Genomic DNA, 16,993 nt, shown 5'->3' with positions numbered 1-16,993 from the left:
GACTCCCAGAGAACAAAGACAAAAACCTTCCCCCCCAGATTTGAAAGTATCTTCTCCCCTTATTGGTCCTTTTGGTCAGGTGCCAACCAGGTTATCTGAGCTTCTTAACCCTTTACAGCTAAGGAGGGATTTTATGCTACCCTTAGCTGTATGTTTATGACAGCTGGGGATTGTGGGGGCAGGGAGCAGGGTGTACAAGGATAGGCAAGCAGTGCTGGGGATTGTGGGGCAGGCAGGGGATGTACAGGGACAGACAGGAAGCACTGGAGGTTGTGGTGCAGGTAGGGGATTCACAAGTCAGGCGGGAAGTTCTGCAGGTTGTAGGAGCAGTGAGAAGAGTGTACCTGGAGAAGTGGGCTATGCTGGGGTTGTGGTGCAGGCACGGGGCTTTACAAGGAGAGGAGGCAGTGCTGGGGGTTGTGGGGGCTGGGCTTGGGGTGTACACGGACAGGCAGGTAGTGCTGGTGGGTTCTAGGGGCTGGGAGTGGAGCATAAAGGGACAGGCAGGCAGCGCTGAGCATTGTGGGACAGGCAAGGGGTGTACAGGGACAGGAAAGCAGCTCTGGGTGTTGTGGGGGCATGGAGTGGCATGTACACAAACAGGTGGGCTGCTCTGTTGAAATTATTTTTTTTTCTTTGTGACTGTTGGTCCAAGGCCAGCACTGGGACATTTCCTGGCCCCGAGTGTGCTTGGGAAGGTTTCAGGGTAACTTTGCCCTGTCAAGCCACAGAACTGCAGCTTGGGTGTCACAAACTTTACTCAATTTTGTTTCCAACAGTTGTTGTTGTTGTTGTTGTTGTTGAATGTTAGTTACATTACATGGCATTTCACTAGTAGAAAGAACCATTGCCCTTTGCTCCTCAGATGCTTCAGTCTCCCACCATACTCTGAACTCCGTCCGTACTCAACTTCCGCATCCCAGACTGCCCAAATTCCAACAGCACACTGGTCGCCAGTGTCTTCTCCATGCTCCCCAGTCACCCCTCGCTCCCACAACCTCCGATCTGCCCCATGCTACCCACAGCTCTGTGGGGGTGAGGTGCCTCCCATCACACCTGCTCCCTTGGCTAGGGGGTAATCATTGACTGTGTTTCACCAGTGAGAAATCTCATTAGTGACAAATGCCAAGTCAGGCACCAGTGTGGCTTCTCTTGGTACACCCATATACACCATGGTGCTTAAAGGATAGCTACACAGGAACAACTCGCAAGCGGAGAAGTTTGCACATTATATAATGAGAGGGGGCAACCCTGGGACAGGTTAGGGCCTCAATAAATAGAGGATCCACTGGCCGCTGACTGAAACAGTGGGCCACGGCAACAAAGATATTAAACTCAGGATGTTCTGGCACCATTTGCTAGCCAGCTCTTAGTCATTCATGGCAAGTGTTATTATACATTCATTACTCAGTGTGGAGACTTTATGGGATCAAGTCATTATCTTTCTTACCTGAAACATTCATCCATGCAGTGCGTTACAGGATCTCTCAGCCTCGTGAATTAGACACCTAGTGTTGCATTTCCAAGGCACCACAGTCACATGAGAGTTTCTCCCCACAGGGCTAAATTCAGCAGGGTCATGAATAGCAAAAATGTCTTCAGTAAGTTCAGGTACGATCTTGGAGCCAAAATGCCTCTAGCTGACTCCTGGGGACATGCTCATAGATTCAAAGGCCGGAAGGGATCATTGTGATCATCTAGTCTTATAACACAGGCCTGAGAATTTCCCCAAAATTATTCCTAGAGCAGATCTTTTAGAGAAACATCCAACCTTGATTTAAACATTCTCAGTGATGAAGAATCCTCCAAGACCCTTGGTAAACTGTTCCAATGGTTAATTACTCTCACCATGATCAAATAAATAGATTTAAATCTTTGAGTCTATCATAAGGCAGGTTTTCTAATCATTTAATAATACTTGTGACTATTCTCTTAACACTCTTCAGTGAATCTACATCCGTCTTTGATGGTTGACATCAGAACTGGACACAGGATTTCAGCAGCAGTCACACCAATGTCAAATAGAGGTAAAATAACTTCTCTACTTCTCCTTAAGATTTCCCTGGTTATCATCCGGATCACATTGGTTCTTTTGGCTGCAGGGTCACGCTGGGAACTCATGCCCCCTAATCATACCCCTTCATGCCCCCTAATCTTGTTCAGAGTCATTGTGCTTCACACGAGAGTCCCCCATCATGTTAGCATCACCTACATTCTTTGTTCCTAGATGTAGATATCTACATAGCTAACTAACTTATGTTTCAGACAAAGCTGGGTGCCTGCAAGAAATTGTCTCACTAAAAGAAACAAGGGAAGATACAGAGATGCAGGCCTATAGCCCTAAATACCAAGACCCTTGTGCATTTCGTGCCCATTCTGTTGAGCACTAAGTCATAGCCCAGCACAAAGTCATAGCCCAGAACCCGGGGAACTACAGACCGGTCAGCTTCACTTCAGTCCCTGGCAAAATCATGGAGCAGGTACTCAAGGAATCCATTTTGAAGCACTTGAAGGAGGGGAAGGTGAGCGGGAACAGTCAACATGGATTCACCAAGGGCAAGTCATGCCTGACCAACTTGATTGCCTTCTGTGATGAGATAGCTGGTTCTATGGATATAGGGAAAGCGGTGGATGTGATATATCTTGACTTTAGCAAAGCTTTTGATATGGTCTCCCACAGTATACTTCCCAGCAAGTTAAAACAGTATGGATTGGATGATCTAGGTTGGATATTAGAAAACGCTATTTCATTAGGAGGGTGGTGAAGCACTGGAATGGGTTACCTAGGGAGGGGGTGGAATAGCCATCCTTAGAGGTTTTTAAGGCCCGGCTTGACAAAGCTTTGGCTGTGCTGATTTAGCAGGTGTTGGTCCTGCTTTGAGCAGGGCATTGGACTAGATGAACTACCAAGGTCTCTTCCAACCCTAATAGTCTATGATTCTATGATAATGTCTGTTTCCATGGGAAAACTTGGCTCCTTTCCAATATAGGAACTGAATCGTGGATCAGACCTATGGACTATCTAGTCTGGTGTCCTCTCTGTGACAGTGACAGCCACAGGTGTTGCAGAAGGATGTGTAAAAATCCCAGCAGTAGATGGATGGGGGAGGTGACCTGACCATCAGGAGGGTGTCACCCTAATGTCTAAAAGCTAGAGACTGGCTTGTGCCCTGAATCACATTGATAAACTCTCCAAAATATTTATTTAGCCGTAACTATTATAACTGGATAGCTCACTGTCCATGTGAATGTCCAAACCCTTCCTGATTCTTGCTTAGCTAATGGCCTCAACTACCTCTTGTGGCAACGAGTTCCTCAGCCTAATTAGACATTGAGTGAAGAAAGCATTCATTTCTATTTGTTTAGAATTTGCAATGTTTCAGTTTAATCTAATGTCCTATTAATCTTGTGTAATGAGACGGAAGATCATATTCTCGATCTACTCTCTACCAATCAGTATTTTATAGACTTTTCTCATGTCCCCTCTTCTTCATCTCCTTTGTAAGGTAATAATCCCAGTCTTTTCAACCTGTCTCCATATGAGTGTTTCCCTGGGCCCTTGATCATTCTTGTTCCCCTTGCCTGAAACCCTCTATTTCTGCAATATCCTGTGTGAGAAGGGTGCCCAGTACTACACAGAGGAGTCCAGAGGAGGGTCAAACACTGACTGACTGATCTCATGACACTGTATTTTCTGTATGATTCCCCATTCCACTCCTCCTGGATCTCAATGAGCATACACGAGGCAATTATTCCATCAAAGTTCATCTGCCAACATGCTGCACATTCACGTGGCTTGGTTAGCTCCCTCTGGGAACTTCTCTGTACTTGACTATGACCTAAATAATCTGATGCCATCTGCAAATATTGTCACCTCACTGCTCAACCCCACTTTTGAGATTGATAATAACTATAAAATATTTACCCTACTAATTGCTGTATAAATCATGTAACCCCTCTCACTGTGCTCCTCTCCCTTCACAGGTACATTGAGCATTTCTAAGCCCAATCGACGCATTGATGACTTCATGGTAGCTTTGAACCTCACCCACTCTGACCCGACAACCTTCATCCTAATGGGCATCTCTGGCATGGAAGATGTCCATGGCTGGATTTCCATCCCTTTCTCTACCTCCTACATTATCAGCCTGTTGGGAAATTTCATGATTCTGTTTTTTGTAGGCAAAGAGCAGACCCTGCACAAGCCGATGTACCTGCTGCTCTGCATGCTGGCGCTCACAGACATCACCAAGTCTAGCACAGTCGTGCCAAAGGCACTGTGTATATTTTGGTTCAATTTGAAAGGCATTACTATGGGTGGCTGCCTCACCCAGATTTTCTTCCTTCACTCACTTTCTTTTGTGCAGTCTGCTGTTCTCATGATAATGGCCATTGATCGCTACGTTGCCATATGTAATCCTTTGAGATATGCCACCATCCTCACCAACGCACGAATAGCTATGCTAGGGCTTGCGGGTTTGGTAAGAGCTGTTTTCTTCATGCTGCCCCTGCCCCTGACGCTGAGCAGGCTGCCATTCTGTGACAACCACATTATCCCCCACACGCACTGCGAGCACTTGCTTGTGGCAAAGATATCGTGTGGGGATATCACATTCAACAGGACGTATAGCTTGGTGATGCCATTTGTACTCATGGGGTCAGATCTGATGCTCATTGCTCTGTCCTATGGTCTCATCATTAGGGCCGTCTTCAGAATCTCCTCCAAGGGAGCCCACCAGAAAGCCTTCAGCACCTGCACAGCCCACATCTGTGTGATGCTGATGTCTTATATTCCCATCTTCTTCATTAGCCTGACAATCCGGTTCAGTGGAGACATCACTCCCCATGGTCGCATCATCGTGTCCGTCCTCTATCACCTTGTTCCTCCTGTGCTCAACCCCATCATTTATGGGGTCAAAACCCAAGAGCTTCGTGAGAAATTGGGCAAATACACTTGCAGAAGGTGATGGCCGGAGGCCACTGACTTTCAACCTGTGTGACAAGAGGGTGAAAGGATGCCGCCTCATTAATCAAGGGTGCTCTGTCGCAGTTTGGCTGAGCTCAGCACTTTGGAAGTTCACAGTCTGAGAAATTCCTCTCATCTAATGTCTTATCATGGCATCACCAAGCACTGTGCTCTCTGTTGCTATGTTCCCTCTCTTTGACCACCCTCCGTCCTCTTTCATTGTCACCCATCAGCCCTCAACCCCACACACCATGTCACTCGGTCTTTCTGAAACTCCAAGACTACCAGAAGATACTGCAGATTTCTGATGCAAGGTGGCTTTCCCTTAGTCCCTGTGTGAACAGGATTCCTGATCAGTTTGATGACCAGAAGCTATACTTTCAGATAGCCAAGCAGAAAAGAAAGAAACTACAATGCTGAATTTCTTTATCATATGTACAGTGAGCAAATTTTTTGTCACGTCCAATCCTTTAGGAAACCCGGCAGATAAACCATGTAAAGACTGAGGCTAGGTCTACACTACCCGCCTGAATCGGCGGGTAGAAATCGATCTCTCGGGGATTGAATTATCGCGTCTCGTCGGGACGCGACAATCAATCCCCGAATCGACGCTCTTACTCCACCAGCGGAGGTGGGAGTAAGCGCCATCGACGGGGAGCCGCGGAGGTCGATTTTGCCGCCGTCCTCACAGTGGGGTAAGTCGGCTCTGATACGTCGAATTCAGCTACGCTATTTGCGTAGCTGAATTTGCGTATCTTAAATCGACCTGCCCCTGTAGTGAAGACCTGCCCTAACAGTAACAAACTAATTCAACACAAAATGTGGACATTGACTACCATCATTGAATGCAATTAGAAATAAATACTATAATAATGTTTCAGTTGTTTTTGTGCTACATATGTTTCGGGCTACTTTGGGGCTATTTTAACACCATCAGTTGCCACAGTTTGTTTGAGATTCCTGCCAACCCTCAATTAGGAAAGAAGTACCAGTACTGGGGTTTTGAATTTGAATTTTATTATCCTTTGATAGCTTTGTTGCTAATGTGGACAAATTTCTGCTGGGACTTGTAGCTGTTTTTTTTAAATCAAATCTGTATTAGATATCTAACAAAACCTTCCTTTTGTTATTTGATGTATAGACCAAACTGTGAATAAAAAAATATTGTTTCAAGAAATTGATTGGGCTACTTTTAGGTTAGTTTTTCAGTGACTTTTGGCTTTAATGCAGTGGAAATCTGGCAACCCCAGCCCGACCCAGAGGGGCCAGAGAAGAAGCCCAGAATGCAGAGCTGGGCTGAAGGCAGAGCAGCAGTGACGAGGCAGAGCTGGGGAGTTGCAACTGGAGCAGATCAGTCGGGAGATGGGGCAGCACAAACCATCTGCCCTAACGGGGAGCCAGGGTTGAGCTACAGTGAGGAGCTGCGGGGCCAGAGCTAGGATAGTGGACTCCGGCTGTGCCACAAGTTATATGGCAGGCGAACGTGATGAGCAGCTGGGGAGAGCAAGGTGGGGCCATGGGCAGAGTTCCCAATGCAGGGAGACATTACCATACGGGAGGCTGGACTCAGAGGGCAGGATGTGAACCCAATGGAAGGACAGATGCTGGGGAGACGTGTCCTGCCACCAAGAACCTGAGGGTGTGTGGCCACCACCAGACCAGGTTTCTGACCCCATGTATCAGTGCAGTGCAGCCAGGTCCTGGGAGGGAGGCCTGGGACGTGTGAGGAGCAGACTGTGAACTTTTCTTACATCCCAGAGACAGACGTTTGTGGTGTCCCCATGCCCACAGAGTGGGGCTCCTTGTTTCCCTTAATCTTTTCCATTTTCTTCTTTATTTTTCTTACCCTTGCTGTTTAATGAATTGTATGTGGTTTGAACGTCATGCAGTGATCAGTGGGTTAGGGAAGTGGCTGGTGCAAAGACAGCACCCAGAATGAGACTGGGGGTCAAACCAAGCACTGGCTTTTGACATGGGCAGTCCAGGTGTGAGGTACTGTAGGGGGCATAGTTTGGTATCTCCCACGTGACCTGAACTGCTGACCAAGAGTCAGCTCGGCTTGTGGAGGCCGGCAACCAGCCAGGCAGGCAAGAGACTTGCAGGGGTGGAAACAGTGGACCCAGTCTTCAGCTTGATCAGGCAGGCACTCAGCCAGCTAAATCCTCCAGTGGGAGCCGGGGTGCTCAGGGCTCCCCACTCTCCCAGGACAGAGGGCCCCCTGCGTTAGAAGCCATGCCTGGAGTGGGGTTGGGCTGGAAGTGGCTCCCAATCTGATCTCTGGGATGGGTGGCTGAGGGGGGAAGAGGAGGAGGGGTGAGTGTGCAAGCAGCTCTGTGTCCTGGCTGGGGGCTTGATGCCTCCCTTCTCTCTAGGTTGTGAGGGGTGGGGTGGGCCTGCACTATCATCCCCTAAGAGCCCCACACTTGCTCAGGAAAGGGCTTGCTCTTTCCCCGCACTCCCGGCAGGTAGGGGAGCACACACTTTGTTCTGCACAGTTGAGCACCAGACTAACCACGGATGCTGCAGCCTGTGCCCATCCCTCCCTGCAGAGAGGTGACACATGGGGGGGGCATGCGGGGTCATATAACCCACCCCCCAGTTTTCTACCAGGCTTTGCCTGTTGAGTCCCACCCACCCCGGCTCAGCACTTGCTGGTTCCAGGGACATAGAGAGGTAAACAAACAGCACAGGCACCAAATAGCTGGGAGCTGCAGGGAGGGGCTGCTGCTTTAGCTCCGCAGGGAGAGGTAGGGGAGGAACAGCTGCTTTCCGATGGGGGAAATGAGGGTAAGGAGGAGGCTGCCTGGCGAGTGGGGGAATGATTTGAGCTGTTGGGGGACCTTCAAATTGTGCCCTCCCACTGTCAGCAGATAAGGGTCCTCTCTGCTCCCCTGGCTCGGAAGCTTCACTCGCTTGGTCCCAGGGGCTGCCTCCCCAAAGTCAGGCAGGCAGGCGCAGAGGAGATCAATGGTTGTGGGGTCAGCTCCCGCATTTGCCTCCCTCCCCCATCTGAACAGGAGTGGGAATTGGGGTCACAGTGGGTAGGGGAGTAGAAAGCTGACTCCCTGCCCCTGTGCTGTGCTCTGTCCTAGGGATGTTCCCAACAATGGTAGATTAACTATTAAGTAGGTGCTGCCTGCCTGCTGTGACCTCCCAGAAACCCGTCTCCCTTTCTTTCAATCCCTGATCGCCTATCCCCACCCTCAGGCTTTCTGAGTGTAACTGTTGCTGTTCCCACCAGTTGTATTTTACAGAACACTGAAACTCCTGGGGCAAGGTCTTGGCTAGGCTGTTGGGCAAAGCACTGCACATTTCTATATTGCATGAAGAATAAACAAACTCCTTCCTTTACTCCCATCTCTGACTTAATCCCAAATCCTGCAAGCCTTCTTTGTCCTCTGGAAGTGGCTGGGGTTCCTGCTGCTGGTTTCAGGACAATATGGTATTCTGATTTACCGTTTTCAGGCCCTTCAATTGGGAGAGAACTCTGGTGGGGATAGATTCTTCCCTCACCATTCCCCCTTTCCCCAATATTCAACCCTTTTGCTCTAGTGGCTTATAAACAGGCTTCTCAGAATTTAGTTTTTATATATTTTTTTTAATTGATGGATAATATCAACTGTTTATTTTTAAGTTTTTTGTAGTTTTATAATTTTTATTTTTCACAGTTATGGGAAATTATGGAGGGAGGTCAGATAATTTTTTTCATGGCAGTAGACGTTGAGATTCGAAGAGTTCAAGCTTTACAGATGTTAAAACACAAACATGCGATATAGTGTGACAAATGTCTTGTAACTTAGTGGTTCTTTGGGGTTTTTTTTTGGTATTTCAGGAAACTTGGAAGGAAACAAAATGTCACCGGTACCTAAAAAGAAGATGTCAGGTATGTAGAAGAAGACACGAAAAGCTGAGGAAATGACCACTATAAAGAAAGGTGCAGATCCAATGAAAAAATACTTGAAATCTGTTAACGGCAACCCACACAGTAGTAGCGAGATGGTCACATCGGAAACGTCAGAGGAGAAATGCATATGTGATCCACAATTCAACGCTCAAGAATCATTGCAAAAGAAAGAAAGGCCTGGTCTACATTACAGGGTTAGGTCGAATTTAGCTGTTTTAGGTCGATTTAAAAATGACTGTGTCCACACAACCAATCGCGTTCCGTCGACCTAAAGGGCTCTTAAAATCGACTTCTGTACTCCTCCCTGGTGAAGGGAGTAGCATTAAAATCGACTTTGCTGGGTCAAATTTGGGGTAGTGTGGACGCAAATCGACGGTATTGGCCTCCGGGAGCTATCCCAGAGTGCTCCCTTGTGACCGCTCTGGACAGCATTTTGAACTCCGATGCACTAGCCAGGTACACAGGAAAAGCCCAGGGAACTTTTGAATTTCATTTCCTGTTTGGTCAGCGTGGCGAACTCAGCACCACAGGTGACCATGCAGTCCCCCCAGAATCGTAGAGAGTAGAATGTTTCTACGCTCCCCCTATCATCTCCGTTCCTGAGGTTATCGCAGATGAGAAGGCGAAAAAACGCACTCGCGATCACATGTTTTCCGAGCTCATGCAGTCCTCCCGCACTGATAGGGCACAGCTTAATGCATGGAGGCATTCAGTGGCAGAGGCCAGGAAAGAATTCAGTGAACGCAAAGAGCGGAGGCAGGATGCGATGCTAAGGCTAATGGGGGAGCAAATGGACATGATCAAGCATCTGTTGGAGCTGCAGGAAAGCCAACAAGAGCACAGACTCCCGCTGCATCCACTGTATAACCGCCTAACCTCCTCCCCATGTTCTATATCCTCCTCACCCAGACGCCCAAGAATGCGGGGGGAGTCTCCAGGCACCCAGCCACTCCACTCCAGAGGATGGCTTAAGTAACAGAAGGCTGTTATTCAAACAGTTTGATTTTTAGTGTGGCTACAATAAGCAATGTGGCTTTGTCCTTCCCTCCACCCCCACCCCATGTGGGCTACCTTGTCCGTTATCTCTTTTTTTTTAATTAATAAAGACAGAATTCATGTTTTCAAAACAATAGTTACTTTATTTCGAAGGGGGGAGCATGGTTGTCTTACAGGGAATTAAAATAAACAAAGGGGGCGGGTTTGCATCAAGGAGAAACACACACAACTGTCACACCGAAGCCTGGCCAGTCATGAGTCATAACATAAGAAACACGTATAATATGTATAACACTACAAAATTAGGTCGATTTTAAAGAAGTCGATTTTTATATATAACATGGATAACAAACAGCTGAAGTCCATGATGTCCCCATCACATTGGCTGAATCGGAGCAAGCAGACATTGGTGTCCATCATGAATCAATCACCCTGGCATGTCTCATAGACTCATAGACTCATAGACTTTAAGGTCAGAAGGGACCAATATGGTCATCTAGTCTGACCTCCCGCATGATGCAGGCCACAAAAGCTGACCCACCCACAACAGAATCTTCCAGCCTGCGACCCCTGCCCTATGCTGCGGAGGAAGGCGAAAAACCTCCAGGGCCTCTGCCAATCTACCCTGGAGGAAAATTCCTTCCCGACCCCAAATATGGCGATCAGCAGAACCCCGAGCATACAGGCAAGATTCTACAGCCGGACCCTCATTTTACCTGCGATGGCACGTTAATGCCTAATTGACTAAAATCACATTATCCCATCAAACCATTCCCTCCATAAACTTATCAAGCCTAATCTTGAAGCCAGAGAGGTCCTTCGCCCCCACCGTTTCCCTCGGAAGGCTGTTCCAAAATTTTACCCCTCTGACGGTTAGAAACCTTCGTCTAATTTCAAGCCTAAACTTCCCCACGGCCAGTTTATATCCATTCGTTCTCGTATCCACATTACTACTAAGCTGAAATAATTCCTCTCCCTCCTTGGTATTAATCCCTTTGATATATTTAAAGAGAGCAATCATATCCCCCCTCAGCCTTCTTTTGGTTAGGCTAAACAAACCGAGCTCCTCGAGTCTCCTTTCATAGGAAAGGTTTTCCATTCCTCGGATCATCCTAGTGGCCCTTCTCTGTACCCGTTCCAGTTTGAGTTCATCCTTTTTAAACATAGGAGACCAGAACTGCACACAGTACTCCAAATGAGGTCTCACCAGCGCCTTGTATAACGGAAGCAGCACCTCCCTGTCCCTACTAGAAATACCTCGCCTAACGCATCCCAAGATCGCATTAGCTTTTTTCACAGCCACGTCACATTGCCGACTCATAGTCATCCTGCGATCAACCAGGACTCCGAGGTCCTTCTCCTCCTCCGTCACTTCCAACCTATGCGTCCCTAACTTATAACTAAAATTCTTGTTAGTCATCCCTAAATGCATCACCTTACACTTCCCACTATTAAATCTCATCCTATTATTGTTACTCCAATTTACAAGGTCATCCAAGTCTCCCTGCAAAATATCCCGATCCTTCTCCGAATTGGCAATACCTCCCAACTTTGTGTCATCCGCAAACTTTATCAGCCCACTCCTACATTCGGTTCCGAGGTCAGTAAGGAATAGATTAAATAAAATCGGACCCAAAACCGAACCTTGAGGAACCCCACTGGTGACCTCCCTCCAACCCGACAGTTCCCCTTTCAGTACTACCCGCTGCAGTCTCCCCTTTAACCAGTTCTTTATCCACCTCTGGATTTTCATATCGATCCCCATTTTTTCTAATTTAACCAGTAATTCCTCGTGCGGCACAGTATCAAACGCTTTACTAAAATCTAGGTAAATTAGATCCACCGCATTTCCTTTATCTAGAAGGTCTGTTACTTTCTCAAAAAAGGAGATCAAGTTGGTTTGGCACGATCTTCCTTTCGTAAACCCATGTTGTAATTTGTCCCAATTGCCATTCACCTCAAGGTCCTTAACCACTTTTTCCTTCAAAATTTTTTCCAAGACCTTGCATACTACAGAAGTTAAACTAACAGGCCTGTAGTTACCCGGGTCACTTTTTATCCCCTTCTTGAAAATAGGAACCACATTAGCTATTTTCCAGTCCATCGGTACCACCCTCGAGTTTACAGATTTATTAATTAAATGTCAATTAACTGAATTCAAGTTTCTTGTCTCCATTGTGGTGTGGTATGATATCCTTTTTCAAGTCAATGTGGTGAGCAAAAGCGAGAAATGTGGGAAAATCATTAACATTGTTGCAGCCACAAACTTTATAAATGCCTGTCCTGACTATATTGTAAGCTACAGATAGGGGAGGCGCTCTGACAACAGCTAAGAAAATAACTAAAAATCTTGGTGTTGATAGTATTTAAAAAAGCCCCACGTGTCCGTCATTAAAAAGTGTCAAAGTGACGAAGAAACTTTACTGAAGCACTATAAAGACCTTCATTGTGTATCTCAAAATATAAATCTGTCACAAGCCTTAGCAGAATTGGTGGCAGCAAAATCACGTAGAGTTGCCTTCTGAGTCTTAGAATCTTGCAGAACGTATTTATTTGTTGTTGTTATTTATTAATATAATGTTTAATTTAATGTTTAGTTCATTTGTCACTAAGCTATAATGTTATATTTATGACACATAGTTTATTATTTGAATACAAGTGAATTTCATTGAATTGAATTTTGTGTCATTTCTCCTTTTTTATTTTTTCTTTAGTAAATTATTAAAAAAACTTTTGAGATTGCAGCTTTATCTCTCAAATTTTTGGTAATACTATTACATATTTAACTCAAAGGGCACCAAAATACAAGTTTGCTCAAGACACCATTTTCCCTAAGGCTGGACCTAGTCAACCCACCAGGAATCCTGGGCTCAGGCTCAGCCTTGTCAGAGTTATTGGGACGGGAGAATGGAAGGGGAGTCCTCGAGGTCAGGCAGGCCTCCACGTAAAGGGAGCTGGAGTTGGAGTGAGGACTCAGATCCTTTCACTAGCAAATTCTCCTGGGGTAATGATGCAGCCAGGAAAGTTCCCCGCAAGAGAGGGACAATTCCCCCACTTACATTATGGAAATGGGACAAACTAATCGGGTTGGATTTCAGTGACGCTTAAAGAGACATGTAACTTGTGAAATCGTCATATAAGCGATAAAAGCTGAAACGTGTAACTTTTGAGAACACGCTTTCTGCGTAAGAGGAACATAAGATCACTGGACAAGCTGGCTTCCTACAGACTGGTATCTCATACAATCTTTTTCCTGTAGTATTTTATTATAGGGTTAGAGCAGTAAACCAGATATTGATCATTTGGCCTCTTGAACATATTTCATAACAAATGAAAACTTGGTCAAGGAATTGACTACACAATTGATCATCAACCAGTATAAATTACTCCTTCATCTCAGATTCAGTATTTAGACACAATGAAGGCACCCACAAAAGTAATTCTCCTGAGCAAAAATGCCGTTGAAGTTTACGAGCCTTAGGCAGAACAGGCAGCCGCCTAGGGCACCACGCTACCTGGGGGCACCACTCTGCCCGGAGCCCGGACAGATGGGAAGCAGTGGAGCATGTAAGAGCAGGGCTGCTGGGTGCTAGAGACAGCCGAATGCAGCACAGTCTGAGGGAGGGGATTGGCTGCTGGGGTCTCTGGGAAGGGAAGGGAAGGGAAGGGGAGGGGGGAGGGGTGGGGTGGGGGAAGGAACTCACCTGTGAGTGTGACTCTTTCCCCCGGCATGAGGTGAGGCAGGCTCCGCGGCTCTGGCACCAGTATCCTTTGTTGTCCCCCATAACGTTCATTCTTCTCCCCCCCCGCCCCATGGTGCACCCCCCCTTTCTCCCCCTCCAGGAGCACCCTTCTCTCTCTCTCCTCCCCGGCAGGGCTGGGTTGGATGAGGTGCTGGGGGGGAGGGGGGAGGCTGCCTGAAAGTGAAAGTGAAAGTAACTCACTTCCTCTGCAGCCAGCCAGGATTGGAATGGTCACAGATGGCTGGGCTGGGGATAGCCAGATGGCATGTGCGAAAAATCAGGACAGGGGGTTGGGGTAGGGTGAGCAGATGTCCCACTTTTTTAGGGACAGTCCCAATTTTTGGGTCTTTTTCTTATACAGGCTCCTATTACTCCGCCACCCCCTGTCCTGATTTTTCACACTTGCTGTCTGGTCACCCTAGGTGGGGGTAATTGGTGCCTATATAAGACAAAGCCCCAAATATCGGGACTGGCCCTATAAAATCAGGACATCTGGATCTGGTCACCCTAGCTGGGGAGCGCATCTCTCCCCCGGGCTGGCAGTGATCCATCTTATCCCGGGGGAACTGTGCAGGGCAGGATGCACTGCGGTGGCTCCGTGGGTGCCCCGTCCCTGAGATCAGATGCTGGGCTAACTTCACCATGGTCCGTGGTTCTGGCGGTGGGGCCCATTGGCGTGTGATCGGACCTGAGGGTTTGCTGCTGCGGTTACCACTCTGCACCCCAAGAGGTGGATTTTGGGGTCCTGCAGTTTTCCACCTATCTCCTCCTCTGCTGCAGCTGTGGGACCAGCAGGCTTGAAAGCAGGACTGTTTTGCCATTTAGATTGTCATTTACCAACTTTGTTTGCCAGAAATGCTTGCTAACAATCCTGAATCCAATTTCTATATTTAAAAAAAAAATCAATATCTTAGCCAAAACCAGAAAATTAAGTTGTTGACAATTATTTGTGACAAGTTTGGTTTGGGGCAGGGAGTGGGCCAGTTTACATCAGAGAAACAAAAAATGTTGACTGACTTTCCTATAGCCCTGTTACTGCTAAATAGAGCCCTCCAACACCTGTAATATGCTCATCTCCTTACTAGTGTATAGAGCAGGGGTCGGCAACCTACGGCACACGTGCCAAAGGTGGCACACGAGCTGATTTTTGATGGCACGCAGTGGCGGGCTGAGCAGCTCAGCCCACCGCCGCTCTGGGGTTCTGGCTGCTGCCCCATTGCCAGCCGGGGTCCCGGCCGCCAGCTCCACTCAGCGCCCGCTGCTGGCCTGGGGACCCCCAAGGAACCCCAGGATGGCAGCGGGTTGAGCAGGCTGGTGGCTGAGACCCCGGCTGAGCCACTCAACCCGCTGCCGGCCTGGGGTTCCATTCACTCAGCCGGCAGCGGGCTGAGCGGGGCCGGTAGGGGGCTGAGTGGGGCCGGTGGCTGGGACCCCGACTGGCAAGGGGCCGGCAGCCGGAACCCCAGAGCGGCAGCAGGCTGAGTGCTGCCGGCACCCCAGACTGGCAATGGACTGAGCCACTCAGCCCCCCGCCGGCCCCACTCAGCCCGCCAGCGTCCCGCTCAGCCCGCTGCCGGCTGAGTGAATGGAATCCCAGACCGGCAGTGGGCTGAGCAGGGCCAGCGGCTGGACCCCAGACTGGCAGTGGGCTGAGCGGGGCTGGTGGCTGGAATCCCAGACAAGGATCCCAGGCAAGGATCACACTAAATTGATAAGATCTGCATTTTAATTTTATTTTAAATGAAGCTTCTTAAATATTTTAAAAACCTTATTTACTTTAAATACAACAAAAGTTTATTTATATAATATAGACATAGAGAGAGACCTTCTACAAACGTTAAAATGTATTACTGGCATGGGAAACTTTAAATTACAGTGAACTTGGCACACCACTTCTGAAAGGTTGCCGACCCCTGGTATAGAGTGACCATATGTTGTACTAAGATTCTCTTGCTTTTTTTCCCAGTGAGTCAGTATAGCTTTTGCCAGCCCAGAGGTTGGGCAGACAATGTCTTATGTTTTCACAATGTTTTGTCCAACTTTCATAAAGTAAATACATGGTTAATATGAGTTTAAAAGGCCAGGGACACTTCCTTGTGAAGAATCTGTGCAGCAGATCATGCTAAAGCTGTGAAAATGTCAGTTTTTGATGGAACTTTAGAAGCAGTGATATATCATGTATTTCTGGCAGTACCCAAAATGTGCTGCTATTGCTAATGTCTTTCCAAACAAAAATAAGGCACAATAGGACTTGTGTAACATTTCTGTGCTACCTTAATCTAGATGAAATGATTGTGTGCTGACTTCATTTTGGTCACTTTGTACTTTACCTAGGAGTAAAACTAGGGGTTATATTTCCCCACTGCTTGGAAACCCAGCTTATTAAACTGGATAATGCCATTGATCTGTTTACAGTAGAAGGTTGATATCGAGTTGTAACTAACATTCAGACTGATGCCCACTATACATTTAAAACTAAAAAGTGGCTTTGTAAAAATGACCTGGGTTTCCAACTCTACTGTTTCTCAGTCAGGGCAGAGCGCCTTGTGAGGTGTCTTCACACTAGCTCAAGGTCACAGTGCAAGAACCTAGAGAACCTCCTGAAGCACGGTGATAGTTTTGATTTAAATGGACTTGAACTTAACGAAGATTTGAGTACACTGTCACCAATGTTGCCACATGCAAAATCGGTGATGGACATTGTACAGTTTATTCATACCAGCAAACTTGTTCACATATATCCTAATGTGTACATTGCCACTCGTATTCTACTGACAATTCCTGTAACCGTAGCATCAGGAGAATGGTATTTCTCAAAACTAAAGCTCATTAAAAACTATCTCTGCTCTACAATGAGTCAGGAACGCTTGACTGGTCTTGCTATTCTTGCAATCGAACAAGACATCATTTTGTCTTTGTCATACAATGACATTATTACTGATTTTGCAGCCAAAAAAGCCAGAAAGATTGCTTTTAATTAAAAACAAATCCTTGTTTCAATACCTCTTCATATAAATTTCCAATCAAATGTTGACAAATTTAAAAAAATATATTATTTGCATCATTCTGTCAAATCAAAAAATTTTCTATAGTGCTACTTCTTTAGTGCTAGTCCATCAGCATTACAGTGTGCTTAATTAAGTTAAACTGGGTTTAATAACATGCATGTGGCAAATTTTCCAATACTGTAAGCTTATGTTTGTGTTGCTAAGAGCAAGTCAGGCACAGGGGCACCAGTTTAATAATCCCGCCTCGGGCACCATAAATCCTAAGGATGGTCCTGCCTTCAGCATTAAAGAAATTAATGGAAAATTTTAATTTTGTTTTTCTCATTGTGCTCCAAAGAAAGATTCTGGAAATGATAAATGCTTTTTCACAACTGCT

General features: G+C 46.8%; 1 protein-coding gene across 1 annotated transcript; it reads left to right on the top strand.

Moving 5' to 3' along the window:
• The first annotated feature begins 4,028 nt into the window (after positions 1–4,028).
• LOC135881134 (olfactory receptor 52N4-like) lies at positions 4,029–4,967 on the top strand. The gene has a single exon (XM_065407666.1). It carries the CDS (start codon positions 4,029–4,031, stop codon positions 4,965–4,967), a length of 939 nt encoding a protein of 312 aa, XP_065263738.1.
• Positions 4,968–16,993: the final 12,026 nt, after the last annotated feature.

Source organism: Emys orbicularis, chromosome 1, assembly GCF_028017835.1.
Source record: "Emys orbicularis isolate rEmyOrb1 chromosome 1, rEmyOrb1.hap1, whole genome shotgun sequence".
Taxonomy (NCBI): domain Eukaryota; kingdom Metazoa; phylum Chordata; order Testudines; family Emydidae; genus Emys; species Emys orbicularis.
Note: the sequence above shows the minus strand (reverse complement) of the source record. Positions and strands in the feature narration are given on the sequence as shown.

Coding starts and splice junctions, on each gene's coding strand:
- LOC135881134 (XM_065407666.1), top strand. CDS start 4,029: ATGGTAGCTTTGAACCTCACCCACTCTGACCCGACAACCTTCATCCTA.